Source organism: Euleptes europaea, chromosome 4, assembly GCF_029931775.1.
Source record: "Euleptes europaea isolate rEulEur1 chromosome 4, rEulEur1.hap1, whole genome shotgun sequence".
Classification (NCBI taxonomy): Eukaryota; Metazoa; Chordata; class Lepidosauria; order Squamata; family Sphaerodactylidae; genus Euleptes; species Euleptes europaea.
In genome coordinates, this window is record NC_079315.1 from 55,846,157 (window position 1) to 55,865,199 (window position 19,043).

Consider the following 19,043-nt stretch of genomic DNA (forward strand, 5'->3'; position numbering starts at 1 on the left):
CAATATCATTTTAGTACCATCTAGTACATGTTTAGTTCCCTTGATTTAGCTGTTGGGGGAGCTATAGCACATAGTGCGGATATTGGTCACTTCCATACCAGGTATTTGGTCCTTCTTTGCTGCTGATGTAAAGTAGTTCCCCCTCCCCATTTCCATACAGTACCATGATGCTGTTATGCAGCTTGTGGCTTTTCCCTGGCCTTTATGTGACCTTTACTAAACCTGCTTTACTATTATCTTTTAGGAAAGATCGCACTAGGAAAGAACCACTAGGGTAGCTGCTATGTAGACTGGAAAGGCTGGATCTTTCCTGATCCCCCTATATAGGTGCCATTTTCCCTGCCCCATTCCCCCACAATGGCCTTTTCCCCCAGTGCAACTGGAGGGCTTTGGGGAGTGGGAGTTAAATCTTCTAAATTCCCAATTTCCTTTTTTTAAAAGCAAGTCTCTAGCCCTTTTGATGTGAAGGTATGTCTTTCTCATTATATTGACACAACAAAAAGGGCTAGATACTAAAGAGGATCCCTAGACTTAGACAAATTGTTATATTCTTGCAATGCTAGAATGGTGTATCAATTGCTGATTTTTAAAAACACCAAACACTCCTGGTGGGAAAGGAGGGAATGGGGCAGGGAGAAGTTGAGTAAGCCTTGCTGCTGCTGCACTGAATTGTCAGCCGCAGTGACAATAAGAAAAACACAGAGTATTATTGCCATGTGAAAGTCATGCTGGTTTCATAATCCTTGAATCAAAGTCCAATTTGCTGAATCCAGGCACCAAGGCAAATTTGACTTTGTTTCTTCCGCCAAAACCAGGATTCTAAATTAGGTTTAGAATCCCATTTTGCAATGAGGAAACTAACTTAAATTGCCCAGGTATCTACATTCAGACATTATAGCAAATCGGTTTGAGTATGAGAGTTTCTGTAACCAGGAAGCTTTCAACTGAGCTCTACCCATGAGGTGATAGAGAAGAGGGAGGAAGCATATGACCATGACAAACAAGTTAGATTGGTGTCCATCATTAATAGATGTTTGTTATGATGTCTGGATGAGGTTGGCCTGAGTTTGAGATGTGCAAATATGCATTCCTTGCTACTTATGTTATGGCACCCTCATAGGCCCGCAGCTACCCTGGGACACCCTACATGGTGTACAGGAAGCTGGTGTGCAAAGGATGGAAACATTGCTGTGTAGCCAGAGACAAAAGGGGTCTCCTGGAATCCATCTTGTTTGTGCAAGGCTGTAGCAAGCTGGCTGGGCTAAGTTCAGGCATGTTCCCATGCTTTCCCCCAAGAAGACAACGAAGGCTCAGTGGAAAACAGGGAGGCAATGGACAAGCATTTAGCATTTCTATACTTTTCCTGCAATAGATGGCAAGCATCCTCCCAAATCCCATCAATGCTATTGTAACTAACTCCTAATCTCATCCCAGAGTCGGGGCGAGCCCTCTCTGACTTCCTCCTTCCAGACCCCACCTCAGTTTCCAATGCTGTTTCTCAAGGCTCAAACAATTCTTAAGTGTTCAGCCATCATTTCTGATGACCTTATTCACTACACCTTCCTAATCCAATCTCGAGCAATCAAACCTTTGTTTGAGTGGCAATGACCAGTCATTCTCAGCCCTCACTAGGCGTTGCCAACTGCAGGGAGACCATACCTGCTCCTCCTCCCCTCCTTGGGTATAAAATATCTCCAGTTTGCCACAGTAGCAGGCTGTCCTGTACACAAGTTGTGAGCCCTGCACCTGGAGGGGAAGTCCTTTTCCCCTTCCCCTGTGGTAGCTGCCATTCTGAGACCTCGTTCTGCAGGAAAGGTGACTATGAACTGCTTGGGAATCTCAAACCTTTACTTTCCTAGCTCTGTGTGTTAGGAATTGTGTGTGTGTGTGTGTGTGTGTTGTTACCCTATTTGATTACTTTTAATAAAACCCTTAACATTCATAAAAGCCTCCTCATCATTTGGTTGCTCTCCATCTGTCTGCTCACCTAAGGGCAGAATTGGTTTAAAAGGTCCCCTTGCCAGCCTCTTGCATATCAGTCTCCAGCTAATTTCCCCAATAAAAGGAGACCCCCTCTGTCTGGCGTAACACTTACTCCTAACTCCAAATCATTTATGAATGAATTGCAAAATATTGTTTCCACCCAGATAAGTGGACCTAGTTACTCTTACTGACATTTGACAGATGGACAAAGGTAAACAATGATTTATCAAGGCTTGCTGGGTCAGTTTATAACTGAAATGGAATTTGAGTAAATCCAATATCCTTTTTTAATAACATATTCGCTGCCATATTTACTAGCTTGAGCAAGCTAACATTTAAACATTAAATGATGTGCTCTTATCTTATAAACAGGAACACATTTCAGTGGAACAGATCAGTTGCTCTAATTCCCTAAGGGAGAAAAACACATTATTCAGACATTTGGCAACTACATTACTCAGTGTTCAATATTTATTTGGGGTGGGAGCAATAGGAGAGGCTTGCCTCATCTGAGGTTTGTAAGCACTTTGTGTGCTTACTGAAAGATAAATTTAGAGTAAGGTCTTAGTTCTGATTTCTTATTTGTATTTATGTTTTAAAAATTCATCCATTGCCTTTCCTGAGGTAAAAGCAGCTTTGTAGGAAACTTCAACAATACAATCAACAATAAATAGGGTTGCCAACCTCCAGGTAGTAGCTAGAGATCTCCTGCTATTACAACTGAAATCCAGCTGATATATGGCCGGTTTGTCAATTGAACTCTATGGCATTGAAGTCCCTCCCCTCCCCAAACCCCACCCTCCTCAGGCTCCGCCCCAAAAACCTCCTGCTGGTGGCCAAGAGGGACCTGACAACCCTAACAATAAAAATGAGGCCACTCACAGAACATAAGCTTGGATCCCCCAGAGGTTTTATATGGGAGAAAGGGTTTCCCATTCACAGCCCACAACTTCCTCACATCACCCACCCATGGCAGTCTGAAATGCTCTCTTAAATCTTGTTTGGGAGCATTACAGGTTGCCATTGTAGTATCTCTGGGGTCTAGTGTGTAGGAGTAAGTGTACCTATCCAGATTATCAACACACAGTAGACTCTGGCAGCTTCAACAATAGGCTTCTTTATTGCTTTCAGCAGGGAAGACACACTGCATAATAGCAGGTTCTGTTCTGAATGGAACAACAATGGGAATGGAACAACAATGGGAGAACGTTTTTGTTCCATTCAGCGCAGAACCTGTTACTATGCGGTCAGTGTTGAACCCTGAGGAAGACTAACATCGAAACAGGACGATTACCGGATCCCTGTCTGTCATTATTGAGGGGTTCTTATTCTTCTTATATGTGTGGCTTGAAGTCATCTTTGTGGACTATTAATATTACCACGGAAATTTTGGATTCCTTTCATGGACAGAATTTACTGCATGCATACCCTGTGATGTAACAGGCATTGTTTTGGACTCACAAATTTTGCACCTCATTACTTATTCATTTCATTGTTAATATAGATTTGTGACTTTTGGGTCTATTATTGTTTTTGAAATTCTTATTGTAAAGCCAGTGCTGCTGGTTATTCTCTTGCACTACCTGGAGGTTGGCAACTTTACCTTCTAGCCATTGACTTCCAGTACTCAAGCCTAAGCCATTTAGGACTTTAAAAGTCAAAACCAGCACCTAGTATTGAGCCAGAAAGAGATTGGCAGTCAATGTAGATGGTATAAACATTTGATTACGGTAATATGGTCACTCCATAACAGAGATCCCAGCTGCAGCATTTTGGATCAATTTAAGTTTCCAAACCTTTTTCAAGGACAGCGCCACATAGAGTAGGCTGTAATCAAGTCTGGATGTTAAGATATGTGTGACTGTGGCCAGTTCAGCTCTCTCTAGAAAAGAGCTTAGGGTTGCCAACTTCCAGGTGGTGGCAGAAGATCTCCCGCTATTACAACTGATCTCCAGTCGATAGAGATCAGTTCCCCTGGAGAAAATGGCCGCCTTGGCAATTGGACTCCATGGCATTGAAGTCCCTCCCCAAACCCCGCCCTCCTGAGGCTCCGCCCCAAAACCTTCCGCCAGTGGGGAAGAGGGACCTGGCAACCCTATCACAGCTGCCAAATCAACCCTGGTAAAAGGTGTTCTTGGCAACTTCTGACACTTAACCATGTAAAACCAATGTTGACTCTAGAAGTACTCCCCAAGCTGGTTGCCTGTGTAACCCCATCTGTATCATAAAACATCCTATAAGTTAATTATTACATGTTATGTTTGGAAGCACTCTCTTTTACTGCTTCCTCATCCTGCTTCTTTGTAATATGTAAAGCTGCCATCAGCATTCAAAACCATGGAACAGGAAGCACATCAGCTATTTTGTAAGTGCAACAGGAAGTTCTTAAGATATGTAATTTATCACAGTTACTCTCATAATGCAGATACACCAGTTTATATTTTTGGGGAAGGCTAGTTATGAGTTAAAAAACTGAACCTGGGGCAAGTGTAAGATACTGCACAGATTAATTGGTACATAAAACATCACATTTTGCTGTATTAGTTAAAATGGAGCAAGTAGCAAAAAAAAAAAAAGGATCTTTCACTTGCTGCAGTGGATAGAGAAACACAGTATTATACTGAACTGGAATGCCCACTCCCTCCATCTCATTGTACATAATGCTTTTTGAAAACTCTGCATTTGGCAGCCTCTGCATTGTATTACAGTTCTGAACTGCCGTGTTCAAAAGCCTCCTTGTGGTAGTATGTGTACTACCCTGATTAAGTAAATGGTGTTGCCGTTCACTTCCAAGCTCATATGAAATTATTTCCATGGGAGATTTCCCTGTAAAACAGCCATCTTGAATCAGTAGGCTTTATGTAAGTGAAATTAAGGAAACTTGGTTCTCAGTTTCCATAGCAATTGACTTGTCATAGGAACTGTGAGAACAGTGTAAGAAACATGAAAAGTTCTCAAATGGAAACAATGTTCAATTTCAGATAAAGAGAAGTGCAAAATGGTGGCTCATGTACCATGTGTGTTTTCCTCTGAGCAGTCATTGACAAGAGACTATAAGAAGCAGCATTTGTGGGATTTGCTGAAGCTTAGCATTGTGCCATTCTGATGCATTGTTTGTGGTCCCCCCCAGTCTCATATACAAGTCCAATCTTAAATGCAGAACATGGAAACAAACAACCCTATCCATTGAGTAGAAAAGGCAAGAGTCCAGTAGCACCTTAAAGACTAATAAAAATATTTTTGGTAGGGTATGAGCTTTCATTGAGTATCACTGTCCCATCAGTTGAAGAGCTCTTCTGTTGACAATTTCCTAATACTTGTTTTCTTTGCTGAGGGAGATTTCACACCCTACCAGACTGGAACTGTAGGGTTAAATCAAACTGAAAATCATTTGCACCAAGGAGGTACCATGCTACATAGGTTTTGTGGAATATTCCTCAACATGGGTTGTGTCACTCTCCATTCTCTCTGATGGTATGTCACATATAGAGATCAGCAAAGTTGTTGGGAGAGAGCATCTTAGCACCACCAGAAATCCCAGTATGCAAAATGCTCTTACAATAAAAAAGTAATCAAAGCTATATCACCTGACAATGCTTAACCCGACCTCCAGATTTTGAGAGGAACTACACACATTACTGATTGCAATAGATCAGTATAGAACGATCAGCCTAAACATAATCTTTATCGAGATTTTGACTGTTCTGAAGGTGTGTTAGTTTGGCAAGGAGGGAGAGCTGATGAGTATTCAGAAGATGCTTGGTCTCTGGCCTGGCATTACTGGGGCATTTTCTTTGAAGTTTACCAGCCAGTAGCATCACCACTTGGATCAACAGTTCAAATGTTTTATCTCAGATTTAATACAATATAAGCCCTCAGACAAAATAGCTGCACTTGTTGCAGAGATGCAGGCTTTAAAGAAATTTCCCTGATGAAATTCTGCCACCTAGTGCTTCGTTCCAAAGAGACAGAGGATAAATATACTGGAAGGTCCAGTTAAAATTCTTCTTGTTAAATTCTGAGCCTTCAGTTACTTACTGGACTTCCATCAGTTTAGCAGTTAGGAACACTATAAATAAATTAAGGCTCGGTACTGACTTCATTTTATTTTGATGAGAACAAGGCTTGCTCTTTCTTGAATTATGTTTAGAAACCAACATTTTGTACTTATAATGAGCTTAATTATAATGATTCCAACGGGGGTAGCCGTATTTGTGTGTTCTAGAAAAATACACAGCAATATCTCACATCCACTTTGTCTGAATGGATTAGTCCTTCAACTAGATTTGTTTTACACTGGCTTGCCTTTGTAACATTCCCCTCTCCTCTCTGCTATATCTTAACTGTATTTGTTACAATCATAAATCAGCCAAGATTGATAAATATAAAATAAATCCTAAAGATTGTACACTTTATGCAGCTAGTCCTGCTGCACAAAAGCTTGTGCTGAAATAAATGTTGGTCATCTTGTAAGGTGCTACTTGACTCTTGTGGAATTAGAATGGTGTGTCTGGTATCAGTTTTCACATCAGCATGAAATGTGTTAGGTTGTCTCCCTTCCAAGATCCTTTCTCAGTGTTTGATTTTGTGGAATAGGTAGCATTTTAAATATTTCCTCTAGAATTACATTTTAACCTTATTTACTGTGGAATAATTTGGTAGGCAGTTAGTATATGTTGTTCTGAGCTAGTCAATACCCACCCTCAATCAATGTAGATAAATATAATATCTTTGTATTTATCGAGACAACCTATATGTAGTGACCAATGGCTTTTGCTTGCTACTGAAAATTACCTTTTTTCTACAAAATGAAATAAGAAAATACTGAGATTTGTCTTCTTTTAAAAAACAAACACAAATGTTAAGTCTTTCCAGAGGCAGTGTGAAATGCCAAGATGTGACTCATCTAGATAAGCAAATGGGTAGAGGAGATGTAAGAAGGGCAATATTTAATTATAGTTGCAGTGTGTCAGGAGCAGGTCCTGGGAATGGTATGCTGTGGTTGTGAGCAGCTGCTGTTGTGTTCCCCGTTCAAGGTCTCACCTTGTTCTCTGTTTAGACTTCGCGCCGTGAGAAGCACCGAGTGCCCCGTTGGTCTCCTTTGGTCTCCGGGGGTGGTGGTGGTTACCATGGTGCCCTGTTATCTGTCTTCGTTTTGCTACTTATGTTCTGTATCTGCCTATTGCCTGCATTAGAGTCCATTTGACTTTTAGGCTTCTGAAACCTGTTGACTTTTCTGAATAAACCTGATTTTCTGGACTGAGCATCTCATGGAATTTATTCATGAAACTATCACGGGGCTAGAGCTGACACAGTGTTTGTTCTCTCACACTCGCTTAGATTCTGCTACACTGCAAGTCTGTATGTACCCACCAGTGCTATTGTGGCATCTTTTGGTGGATCTGTTTCAATATTTTTAAACATGGGTAGTAAGATTGGTTGATTAAGACAGTTGCTGAAAATTTTCATTAAAGTTAATGAAGTTCACTATACTGGAGGCACATAGTAGCCTGTTAGCTCTTCTTGAGCCTTGCAGCTGCCAGGGATGGCGTGGCCAAGGTGCCTCCAAAGAGGTTTCCTGGCCACCACAAGGCTTAAAACCTCATTTTTAAAAGTAAAAATTCAAAACTGGGGTGGGGGGAAAGCCCCATAGAAAACAGTGATGTTGCGCCAGGAAACAGTGATGTTGCGCACAGCACCACGATTTCAGAAGGGGGCGTTTCTGAGTTAGAAGGGGTTAGGAGGCACCCTACCGGCAGCCCCACCCCCCAGAACGCCCTGGGAACACCTCCCAGGATGCCAGCATGCCGGCGGGAGGCGGAGCCGGCGTCCATGGGCCATGCTGCTCTGCCAGTCCTGGGGGCCATTGCAAGTGGCACTATGCTGGCATTTGGCTCCCAGGCTCAGGGAGGCTCAGCTGTACGTTTCCTAGTTTCCTAGTCTGCCCTTTAAAACAATTGAAGTTTCTAAAATTATGTGTTCACTAAGGATGGGGCCCATTATGGCCTGGGGAAGAATGCTCAGAGAGATGTGCTTTTATTAGAAGGACTGGGTGAACTTGGGTGACACTCAGTGTAACCTACTTTTTATTACAACATAAAAAGCCAGTCAAAAATAGCTTGGACACAGCTTCACAACACACTTCACTTTATTAAGAAATAAATCAGTGGATTGATAATTTAACCTTAATATTTTTCAGTTTATGCAACGACAGGACAAAATTAAATTTCTTTTGCTCTCCTGAGGTCTTACTAAAGGGAAAAATCACACTGCTGTTTTCTAAATGACTGCAAAAGAAATAAAAGTTTACCATTTTTTTGCACACTTACATCAACACAGATTTTACTATTTTTGAAGTGATTTATTTTCTCTCATACTGCAATATTTTGGCCCAGCAGTTCTCCCCACAGAAAACATGCATAGATCCAGGTAAATGTTGTATTGGGAACCAACTGAACCTTACATGTGTGATCTATGTAACAAAGTCCAACAGTCAGGAGTGCAGGAAGGTGTGGGAAGAGAGTGGAAGAAGATGTGTTTGACTTTTTGTTGTGTAAGCTTTTCCTTCTCAAAATCCTCTTAAGATGTTTTGTCCCTTCCACACTTCCTCTGCTCATGAATGCAACATGCTTTAAATTAAAATCAGGGGGGAATTACATGGAACTATTTTCAAACCCCCATTGTGTCATAAAGCTCACTGGGTGAAGTTGGACCACGCAGCTTAACCTAGTTCAGAGGTCTGTGGTAAGCATAAAATGAGGATGGGACATGGGAGAACCATGTATGCCAGCCCGAGCTCCTTGGGGAAGACACATGGCTAAACGGATAGGCAGTCCCTTGGTGCCTACTGTTAATTTAAGTGTGATCTGGCTAAGAACACCAACCCCCCCAGTAAATCTCACCTAGTGTTTTCTCACCAAAATAAAAGTTAGAGTTTTTTAAAAACAACAACATTGAATGCCTAGCTCTATCTGCATATTATGTCACTTTGGAATAGATTTTGGGGAGATATACATATTAAAATTATATTTTAATTCATGTAATGACAGAACCCATGGGTACTTTGTTAATGCTGAAAGGAAGGATCTAATCTTCAGCCTACTTCTTTGAAAGCAAGTCCCTGTGAATAAAAGGGGCATTCCTGAGGAGAAAGCTTATGCTATAAGGAATTTTTCTTTCACTAGAACACAAACAGAACAATATTTTAAGGCCCCCCCTCAGGAGAGGCATCAGATTATAAGTAGGAAATAAGTAAGATTTTTGGAACAGTTTCAAATAAATATTTGTGACTGTTTTATATGTTTAAATATGTCCTTCATAATGACCTAGGCATACCAGTTTTCAGGTGGGACCTTGGGATCTCCCAGAATTACAGCTCATCTCGACTACAGAGATCTGTTCCCCTGGAGAAAATGGATGCTTTGGAGGGTGGACTCTATAGCATTGTACCCCACTGAGGTCCCTGTCCTCCCCAGGCTCCATCCTCAAATTTCCAGGAGTTTCCCAGCCTGCATCTGGCAACTATCCCCCCAATCCCCTGCCAGTGGCCAGGGTGGACCTGGAAGCCCTATAATGACCTATCCTTGATATGAGACAGGAGCTCATTAAGAGTTACCCAACAATGTCAAAGAAGCTGAAGAATTTGCATAAATCTGCCCTGTTCGCTTAAACTGAAAACGAGATTAGTTCTATTTGTAACAAGAAGGTATCTCCACAGTCATTTTGTCTTTCCACCAGCACAGCAATCAAGTGAAATCCAATGCTTGTCTCTTATATAAAGTGCCTCAGTTTAAAATGAAGTGGTCCAGCTGCAGTTAAATGTGGATGGGTCCAGTAGTTTACAACATCCTGCCAAGGATTTCAAGCTATGGTTTCCTTTTAGGAAGATTTCCGTGTGACTGTGTGCACTAACCCTGGTGAAGAAGAAGAAATAATAATATGGTTAAGATACTTTAGAACATGTTAAATTAATTTAGGTGCTTTGACATAAAATCTATAGTTTGTCTAAATCAAGCTATAACACTATGGCCAAATGAGTTTGGAAAGAGATAATTTAAAAATTTGTTCTACTCAAATCACAATTTGTTCTTATTGTTTATTATTTTCACAACTCATGGCACAGTTCTGTGTTGAGATTGGTGGCTAGTCTTGGCTTCTCAGTAGAATATTTGAGGACCCTCGGTTTCTATGCAGCCAAACTACTCATAAAAGCAAAGGTTCCAGACTCACCTGGAGCCAGCTTTGGTGTCTGGGGCGGGGGCGGAGAGCGGCAGAGTTGCTTCCCCCCCCTTCACGGGGGCCAGGGAGCCGATTGCTCCCGACCAATCGGGCGGGGCCGGGAGGCTGTTGCCAGGCAGGGGAGGCTTGGCTCGGCCCCCTCCCCCACTGCGCATGTCCGGCAGTTACCGACCGTTGCTTCAGTCTGTCTCCGGCTTTGGAGACAGATAAGCGGGCCGAGGGCAGCGGAGGCGCGGCGGCGCAGCGAGCTGGCCTACCAGTGAGGCGGTGGTGAAGAGCTGGTGGTGACGGGCAGGAGGCTGCAGCGCAATTCATCTGGTGGCCCCCAGGAAGGGAGGCAGCCGGCCGAGACCAGCGTTTTGCCACAGAGCCGCCCGCGCGTCACAGGAGGGAGCTGCGCCACAGGGCCCACGCGTGAGGAGACCGTTGCCGCCGCTTTTAGGCAGTTGTGCCTCCAGGCGTTTGGGCTGTGCCGTTGTGAGCGGCCAACAGCCCCTAATTAATAAACAAACAAGCAAGCAAAAAAAAAAAATTAAATCACATCTGGGCATTGCTGGTCGGTAGGAAAAAGAAAAAAAAAAGATGCCACCCAAGCCCAAGCCGGCAGCAAAATCATCGTACCCTTCCCCCCCACGCACGAGGGGCCAGGCAGGAGCGGAGAGGAGATCTTGGGCCCCTTCTACTGCCAGGGCTGTGAGGAGGGGCAATGGGCCGAGCGCACGAGGCACATCCCAGCAGGCAACCAGCCAGGCCTCTGCAACTTGCAGGCCTAGGCAGGCCCCAACACCAGTGGTCTCTAGGGGGCAGTCCCCTTCACCTGTTGCCCCTAGGGGGCGAGCTACCACTAGGGGGCGAGCTATCACTGGACGATCTAACACTAGTTGTATGTACCCTCCAACTGTAGCCTCTAGGGGGCGTTCTAACTCTAGGAGGCTGTCCTTTGGGGCAGGAGCTCAGTCCCCTCATGACTGCACGAGTGGGCAGGCGACTCTTGAGGAGCTGTCAGTGGTGATACAGCGGCTGTCAGATGAAGTTGGGCAGCTTCGCTCTCACCAGGCCATAGCTAGCAAAGAGCGGATGGACACCTCCGCTGAGGAGCCCAGCACCAGCAGCACGCAATCTACAACTAGGCGGCGCCACCGGGGGGAATCCTCAACTTCTGATTCTTCTGATTCGCGTAGGCATTCATCACACCACAGACAGAGGCCATCCGGGAGAGGTAGCAAAGGGAAGAAGTACAGACGGCGGCCAGATACATCTGAAAGCACCAGCTCGTCGGGTGAGAGTTCTTCAGGGTCCGAGTCCGTGAGAGAGATTGGAGACTACTGGTTGAAAGCTGCAAATGTACCAGGCTTGCCCTCCTGGGCGTTGCGTAGAAGAAGGAGGTCCAGGGAGGTTGGGATCAGGTCATCCAGAAAGCATGTGTGGGAGGAGGGCAGGGGTGAGGAGTTCCTCACATTGCCACCCACCTTCAATGATGAGGAGGACCCTCCAGGTATCCACCTCCCTCGGAGAATCAGGGAGGATGCTTTGGACGGTTATTACATCGACGTCTTCTCCCTTGCTAAACCTGAGGTCGATGAGGGCCGCAGGTCCAAATCTTCCAGGAGGGAGAAGCGGAAAGAAAAAGGGGCAGGCAATGACAAGTCCTTTGACAAATGGTTGGTTGGCTATAATATTTACATGGGGGTCATTGCATCAGCTTACCCAGAAAGAGGGTGGCATTTGGGTAATCATTTGGGGAATGTTTTAAAAGCCCGCTCTCTTGCCGGGGACCAGGCAGCGATTGAGTACGATGAGGCCTTCCGGAAGCGTGCATCGCAGAGCGAGCGTGCAAGATGGGACCTCATCAACGATAAACTGTGGTTGGTGACAGTGGCTCCCCACGTTAAGGTTAAGCAAGACGGGGGGCGCTTAGGTCAAAGTAAACCTATCCGGAGGGATAGCTCTAGGCGCATCTGCTGGGATTACGGGCAAGGTCGATGCCAACGGCAAAAATGCAGGTATGAGCATTGCTGTGATTCGTGCTATGGCCCTCATCCAAGATCTAATTGCCCACGAGCCAGTACCAGCTCCCAGCCCTTTCGAGGGAGCCGCCCCTCGACAAAAAAGGAGGGGGGATCAACCAATATCAATGCAGGGGGAAAGTGAAGGGGTCAGTGGGCTAGGCCTGGCTTCAACGCCCATAATTTTGGAGCCTTTGGCCAGGCTTCTTGCCCTGTATCCTGCCAGGAATGAAGCCTTGTACTTATGGGAAGGTTTTGCTCATGGCTTTCACATCCCATTTAATGGTCCTCGGGTCCCCATGCACTCAGGTAACCTTAAGTCAGCACAAGACATGCCTGAGATAGTGGCTGAAAAAATAGCAAAAGAATGTGCGGCTGGACGTGTCGCTGGCCCATTCCATGCCCCTCCATTTCCGAATTTACGAGTATCTCCCCTTGGGGTGGTACCCAAGAAGGCACCAGGTCAATATCGCCTTATCCACCACCTGTCGCACCCAAAAGGAGCATCAGTGAATGAAGCAATTCCAGCTGAGTTATGCTCAGTTAGGTACGCTTCTTTTGATGATGCCGTAAAAATTGTAAGATCTTGCGGCAGAGGTGCGCTTATGGCTAAGTGCGATATTCAATCGGCCTTCCGGCTTCTCCCAGTCCACCCGCAGGATTTCTGTTTACTAGGGTTTTATTTTAACGGCTGCTGGTATGTCGATAAAGCAATGCCTATGGGCTGCTCCGTTGCCTGTGCAGCGTTTGAAACGTTTAGCACGTTTTTAGAATGGGCGGTGGTTCAGCGTTCTGGACTGGCAAGCGTAACACACTATTTGGATGATTTTTTGTTTGTGGGGCCAGCTGCTACTAACTCCTGCATCCAGCTCTTGGCTGCATTCATTTCCTTGGCTGCTGAGCTGGGTGTCCCACTTGCAGAAGAAAAAACTGAGGGCCCAGCAGTAAAATTAGTTTACCTGGGGATAGAAATAGACTCCACTGCGGGCACTTCCAGGCTTCCTGGTGTGAAGTTGACAGCATTAAGGGAACTCTTGACAGCGTTGTTGGCCAAGAAAAAATGCACCCTACGGGAGATGCAGTCGGTAGTTGGGCATTTAAATTTCGCCTGTAGGGTCATTTCACCTGGACGGGCTTTCTGTGCTCGGCTATCGCGAGCCACAGCCGGAGTCAGGGCCTCTCACCACAAAATTCGGCTTACCCGGGGGATAAAAGACGACATCACCACTTGGCTTAGCTTTCTCTCCAACTTCAATGGTGTAGCCATTTGGCAAGACCCGCTTGAAATCAGGGCCGACTTGCAGGTTCAGTCCGATGCGTCGGGCAGCATCGGTTTCGGGGTATTCTTTGCAGGCAAGTGGTGCGCACAACCTTGGCCTAGCCATTGGTCGGCATCCAACTTAGTCAGGGATCTGACTTTCTTGGAGTTTTTTCCACTGGTGGTGGCTGTAACGATTTGGGCTGACCAGTTCCAAAATAAAAAAGTTATATTTTGGTGTGATAACCAGGCAGTGGTAAGAATAGTGAATAGACAAACGTCCAAATCGCCAAGAGTCATGCGGCTTGTCAGGCACTTCGTACTGACTTGCCTTTATAATAACATTGGGTTCACGGCCAGACATGTCCCGGGAGTGGACAATTCAGTGGCTGATGCGTTGTCTCGATCACAGTGGGACAGATTCCGGAGTTTGGCCCCGGGGGCAGACATCCTCCCCCAGACGTTTCCTCAGGAGCTATGGGCCCTTGGCAGCGTGTGATACTGCAAGCAGTTTTCGATTCCATCTCGCAATCTACGTTCCAGTCCTACTCAGCGGCAGTCAAAAAATTTCTGGCTTTCACTGCAGCGGTAGGAGGCTCAAGTGGCTGGCCTGTCTCTGAAGTCATGGCCCTTCGCTACCTAGCCCATATGAAGGAGGGTGGTTTTGCGGCAAGGACCATTGGGGTCCATATGGCTGCCATAACTTTTTTCAGCCGGGCCTATGGGTTTCCTGACCCATATGGGTCATTCGTGGCTCGCCGGGCAGCCGCCGGATGGCGGAGGGCAGTACCCAGTAAACCTGACCGGCGCAGGCCAGTTACCATAGGCATTTTAAAACGGTTGTTTAGGGCCACCGAGTCAGTATGCCGGTCCAGTTTTGAGGCGGTGTTATTTAAAGCCGTTTTTGCTATTGCATTTTTCGGAGCTCTTAGGGCCAGTGAGCTGGTCGCAGCATCATCGCATGATAGAAGTGAAAGGGCTTTGGGAATTCAGGATGTTACCACCTCTGGGAGCAAATTGAGCTTAAGGGTCAGACGGTCAAAAACGGACCAAAGAGCAAAAGGGGAGATTATACGCTTGTATAAGGGGTTTGGGCATGGGCCATGCCCGGTCAGGGCACTAAAGCGCTTCCTGCATGTTCGCCCTCCCAGGCCTGGTTGGCTATTCATGCATAGGGATGGTTCACCTGTGACAAGGTTCCAGTTTGTGCGTGTGTTCAAGTTATGTTTGTGTTCCTCTGGTTTACCGGCGGACGAATTTGGTTCACATTCATTTAGGATCGGGGCCGCCACAACGGCAGCCGGCTTGGGGTTGCCTGTCACACACATCCAGGCGCTTGGCAGGTGGAAATCAGCTGCTTATAGGGCTTATATTCGCCCACACCTCGAACTGAACTAATACAAGCTTTGTTTCTTCCATTCTTTGAGTTCCAGTGTGCCGATCAACAAAAGTTTGGATTTTGGGACACAGCATGGTATACTGGGCCGGACGGTATGCTGAGACATCCGGATGGGGACGCCACCTGGGGATTGGACAGATATCGATCCAGTGGCTGGGCCAACGCGGAATGAGATGGTCTTCTTTCCTTCCTGCAATACAGCGCTATTCCCAACGGCTTGGAATCCCGGACGTTTTAATTATTCAGCTTGGGGAGAATGACCTGGGTTTCCGCAAAGGGAAGAATCTGTCAGAAACAGCACAACTAAACCTATGGGCGCTGGCAAAGCACTGGCCCAAGACGACCATCGGGTGGTCCAATTTATTGGAGAGGCGGAGTTGGTGTTGGGGGGCACCTGCCCGGCCTTTGGATGTTGCCAGGCGTAAGGTCACAAACACGGTGGGGAAGACTGTGGTCTCCCTCGGGGGATTTATAATACGGCATTGGGATATCTCCCACCGGATGGCGGCATTATTCAGACCAGATGGGGTCCACTTATCAGAGTGGGGGTCTGATATATGGCTACATGGCATTCGAGATGCCCTAAAAAACTGGCTGCAGTGCTAAGGCGCGTTGGCGGTAGCTGGGCGGGGTAATGCCCAGCTAGTTGGCGGTTTACGCATGGGGCTGGATGGGTTTTGATGGGGGGAAGCGGCCTGTGTGCCCCTTCCTCCAACTGGGGGACCCCAATAAGGGGTTTTGGGGGAGGCCAAGGAGTTGAGTTGCCGCATAGGGGGCGGCAGGTTTGGCCTCTACCTGAGTGACGGGGGAACACCAAGTGGCGCAAGCCCATGTGTATCCCACATACCGTCATCCTCTACTACTCCCAGCGGGACCGCTGGGAGTTCAGGCCTGCATCAGTTCGCAACGGGACGGCTGATGCCCCCATCCAGCCTTCCCATGCTTCGCCAATGCGTCAATAACACTGTTGCCATTAATTTTAGTTGTGGCCATAATTTTTCCAATATTAAAATGTTTCCAATAAAAAATACTGTTCTTTGTTAATAAAATTGTTATATGTTTATTAAAGATGAGTAGTAGTATGTTATATAGTCAGTTCTCAGCCCAATAGCCCTTGGACAGCAAGCAAAGGTTCCAGACTCACCTGGAGCCAGCTTTGGTGTCTGGGGCGGGGGCGGAGAGCGGCAGAGTTGCTTCCCCCCCTTCACGGGGGCGCATCTGATTGGGCCAGGGAGCCGATTGCTCCCGACCAATCGGGCGGGGCCGGGAGGCTGTTGCCAGGCAGGGGAGGCTTGGCTCGGCCCCCTCCCCCACTGCGCATGTCCGGCAGTTACCGACCGTTGCTTCAGTCTGTCTCTGGCTTTGGCCCACCCTCCCTCCCTAAGGGCTTTAGGTGTTGATGCTATGCTATATTTGTCACAACTAAGGAGGTTTACGCATGGGGCTGGATGGGTTTTGATGGGGGGAAGCGGCCTGTGTGCCCCTTCCTCCAACTGGGGGACCCCAATAAGGGGTTTTGGGGGAGGCCAAGGAGTTGAGTTGCCGCATAGGGGGCGGCAGGTTTGGCCTCTACCTGAGTGACGGGGGAACACCAAGTGGCGCAAGCCCATGTGTATCCCACATACCGTCATCCTCTACTACTCCCAGCGGGACCGCTGGGAGTTCAGGCCTGCATCAGTTCGCAACGGGACGGCTGATGCCCCCATCCAGCCTTCCCATGCTTCGCCAATGCGTCAATAACACTGTTGCCATTAATTTTAGTTGTGGCCATAATTTTTCCAATATTAAAATGTTTCCAATAAAAAATACTGTTCTTTGTTAATAAAATTGTTATATGTTTATTAAAGATGAGTAGTAGTATGTTATATAGTCAGTTCTCAGCCCAATAGCCCTTGGACAGCAACAAAGATTGTTAGATCAGAGTGCTCAAACTGATATAGGTCTTGTAGGCAATTTGAGAACCTCAATACTTTATAAGCAGCTATCTCTCTCTCTCCCCTGATTCTTCCAGAGTACTTCACCAGCATAGAAAGGCCCTCAATAGGGCACGCTTAGACATTTTACCGCTCGCAGTATTGGAAGGCCATTTCAATGGGATCCCATATAGGAAAAGGGTATGCTCCTGTGATCAAAAGTCTATTGAGGATCTATCCCACATCACATTCCAGTGTCCAGGATATGAGGATGAGCGAAATCCAATTTTTGCAGACCATATTATCCCGCTTCCCAGGAAGGTCAGATCAGGAGAAATTAGTCATATTATTCAAAGTCAGAGACAAATACACTACTTTCCAAATGGCCATCATGAAGCATAAAAAGATGGTGGGGCACGTTTACCATAATATCTCTGACCCATAATTGCTCTATTCGGGATCACTTGTCATCTTTTATTTTTCTCTGGATTGTATGATCGTTCTTATTATTAGATATATGTTTTAATGATGAATTTGTATTTGCATTTTAATATTTTATGGGAAATGTTTAATTCTTTAAATTATGTTAAATTATGTTACTATTTTTAATGTTATTTATTTTATTTTGGTGGAATTTCCACCTTATTCTGTATTATTGCTATGGTTTTTTTTGCTAATGCAATAAAGACGATGATGATGATGATGATGATGATGGATGATTTTCACAACTATATTCAGCACGTATGGGATGTTTGATTTTTTTTTCATTTTAAAGTCATGACTAAACTCTGAAGCTATGTCTAGCAGGTTAGTAGAATATTAATTTTAATCTCAAGCCCTTTTACTTCCTGGACCTTCTTCCCACTCACCTTTCTACCACTCAGCCTCTGCACCCATAATACTTGTCTCTCTACATCATGCATTGGTCTAGTTACACTCGGTTCCTGTTATTCCTAGACTCTAGATCAGTGGTTCCCAACCGGTGGTCCGCGGACCCCCAGGGGTCTGCGAGAACTAAACCAGGGGTCCGCGAAACAAAGTTTACCACCAGGGGTCCGGCACGCAGCTCTCTCCCTCTCTCTCAGTTGAGCTGTGGCCGCGGCTCAGGCGTCGTGTGTGAGGTAAAGTGCCCTCCTCCTCCTCCTCCCCCCTTTCCCTCTCCTCACAGCGCGGCCGGGTTTTGCACGCGGCGCTCGAGGGCCGGCAGCACCAAGGCGGGCGGTGGCAGAAGCCAATCAGCGGGCAGGATTTTCCCGCTGGTTTTGGCTGGCGGAGGAGGCCGAGGCGCTGAGGACGGGCGGATGGCAGGCTCCCCGGGGAGGGAAGGTAGGAAGGAGCCCAGGCGGCGGCAGCGAGGAGGAGGAGGTCTTGGATTTGCCTTCCCGTGGCAATCCTCCTCGGCCTCCACCCCATTCCCTCTTTATAGGGCCGTGTCTTCTCCCCCTCGCTCGTCCTCCTATCTCCCAGCCGTTTGTGGGGAGGTTTTGCCTTGGATTTGCCACTCAGATGCACGTTTTCCCCGTCCAGATTCTCAAAACTGTGCATGGGGGGTTATTGGCCATTTGTGAATGGGAGGTTTTGCCTTGGATTTGCCACTCAGATGCACGTTTTCCCCATCCAGATTCTCAAAACTGTGCATGGGGGGTTATTGGCCATTTGTGAATGGGAGGTTTTGCCTTGGATTAGCCACTCAGATGCACGTTTTCCCCATCCAGATTCTCAAAAAACTGCATGGGGGGTTATTGGCCATCTGTGAATGGGAGGTTTTGCCTTGGATTTGCCTTTCAATAAAAAGTTGTTTGTATCATTGAAAGCTCTGCTATTGTGTTTTTCTTTTAAGGCAAAAGATGTTAACATATGAGTTGTTTTTTCTAAACTAAAACTTCAGTATTCAGGTTAAATTGCTACATTGGCACTCGGAATTTTTATTTTGAACCTTGGGGTCCCTGCACCGAACAAAAAAGTTCTAGTGGTCCCTGGTCAAAAAAAGGTTGGGAACCACTGCTCTAGATGAAGGGTGCTTTTTAATCCAAACAGACACAGAAGATTCATTATAAGAACATAAGAAAGGCCCTGCTGGATCAGACCAAGGCCCATCAAGTCCAGCAGTCTGTTCACACAGTGGCCAACCAGGTGCCTTTAGGAAGCCACAAACAAGACGACTGCAGCAGCACCATCCTGCCTGTGTTCCACCGCACCCAAAATAATAGGCATGCTTCTCTGATACTAGAGAGAATAGGTATGTA

General features: G+C 46.2%; 1 protein-coding gene across 1 annotated transcript in view; it reads right to left on the reverse strand.

Annotated features, from left to right (window-relative positions):
* Positions 1–9,772: 9,772 nt before the first annotated feature.
* SLC28A3 (solute carrier family 28 member 3) overlaps positions 9,773–19,043 on the reverse strand; it is a 60,992-nt gene continuing 51,721 nt past the window's right edge. The window contains exon 16 of the mRNA XM_056848990.1: positions 9,773–9,896. Coding sequence (XP_056704968.1) covers positions 9,773–9,896 — 124 coding nt within the window. The remainder of the gene's footprint in view (positions 9,897–19,043) is intronic.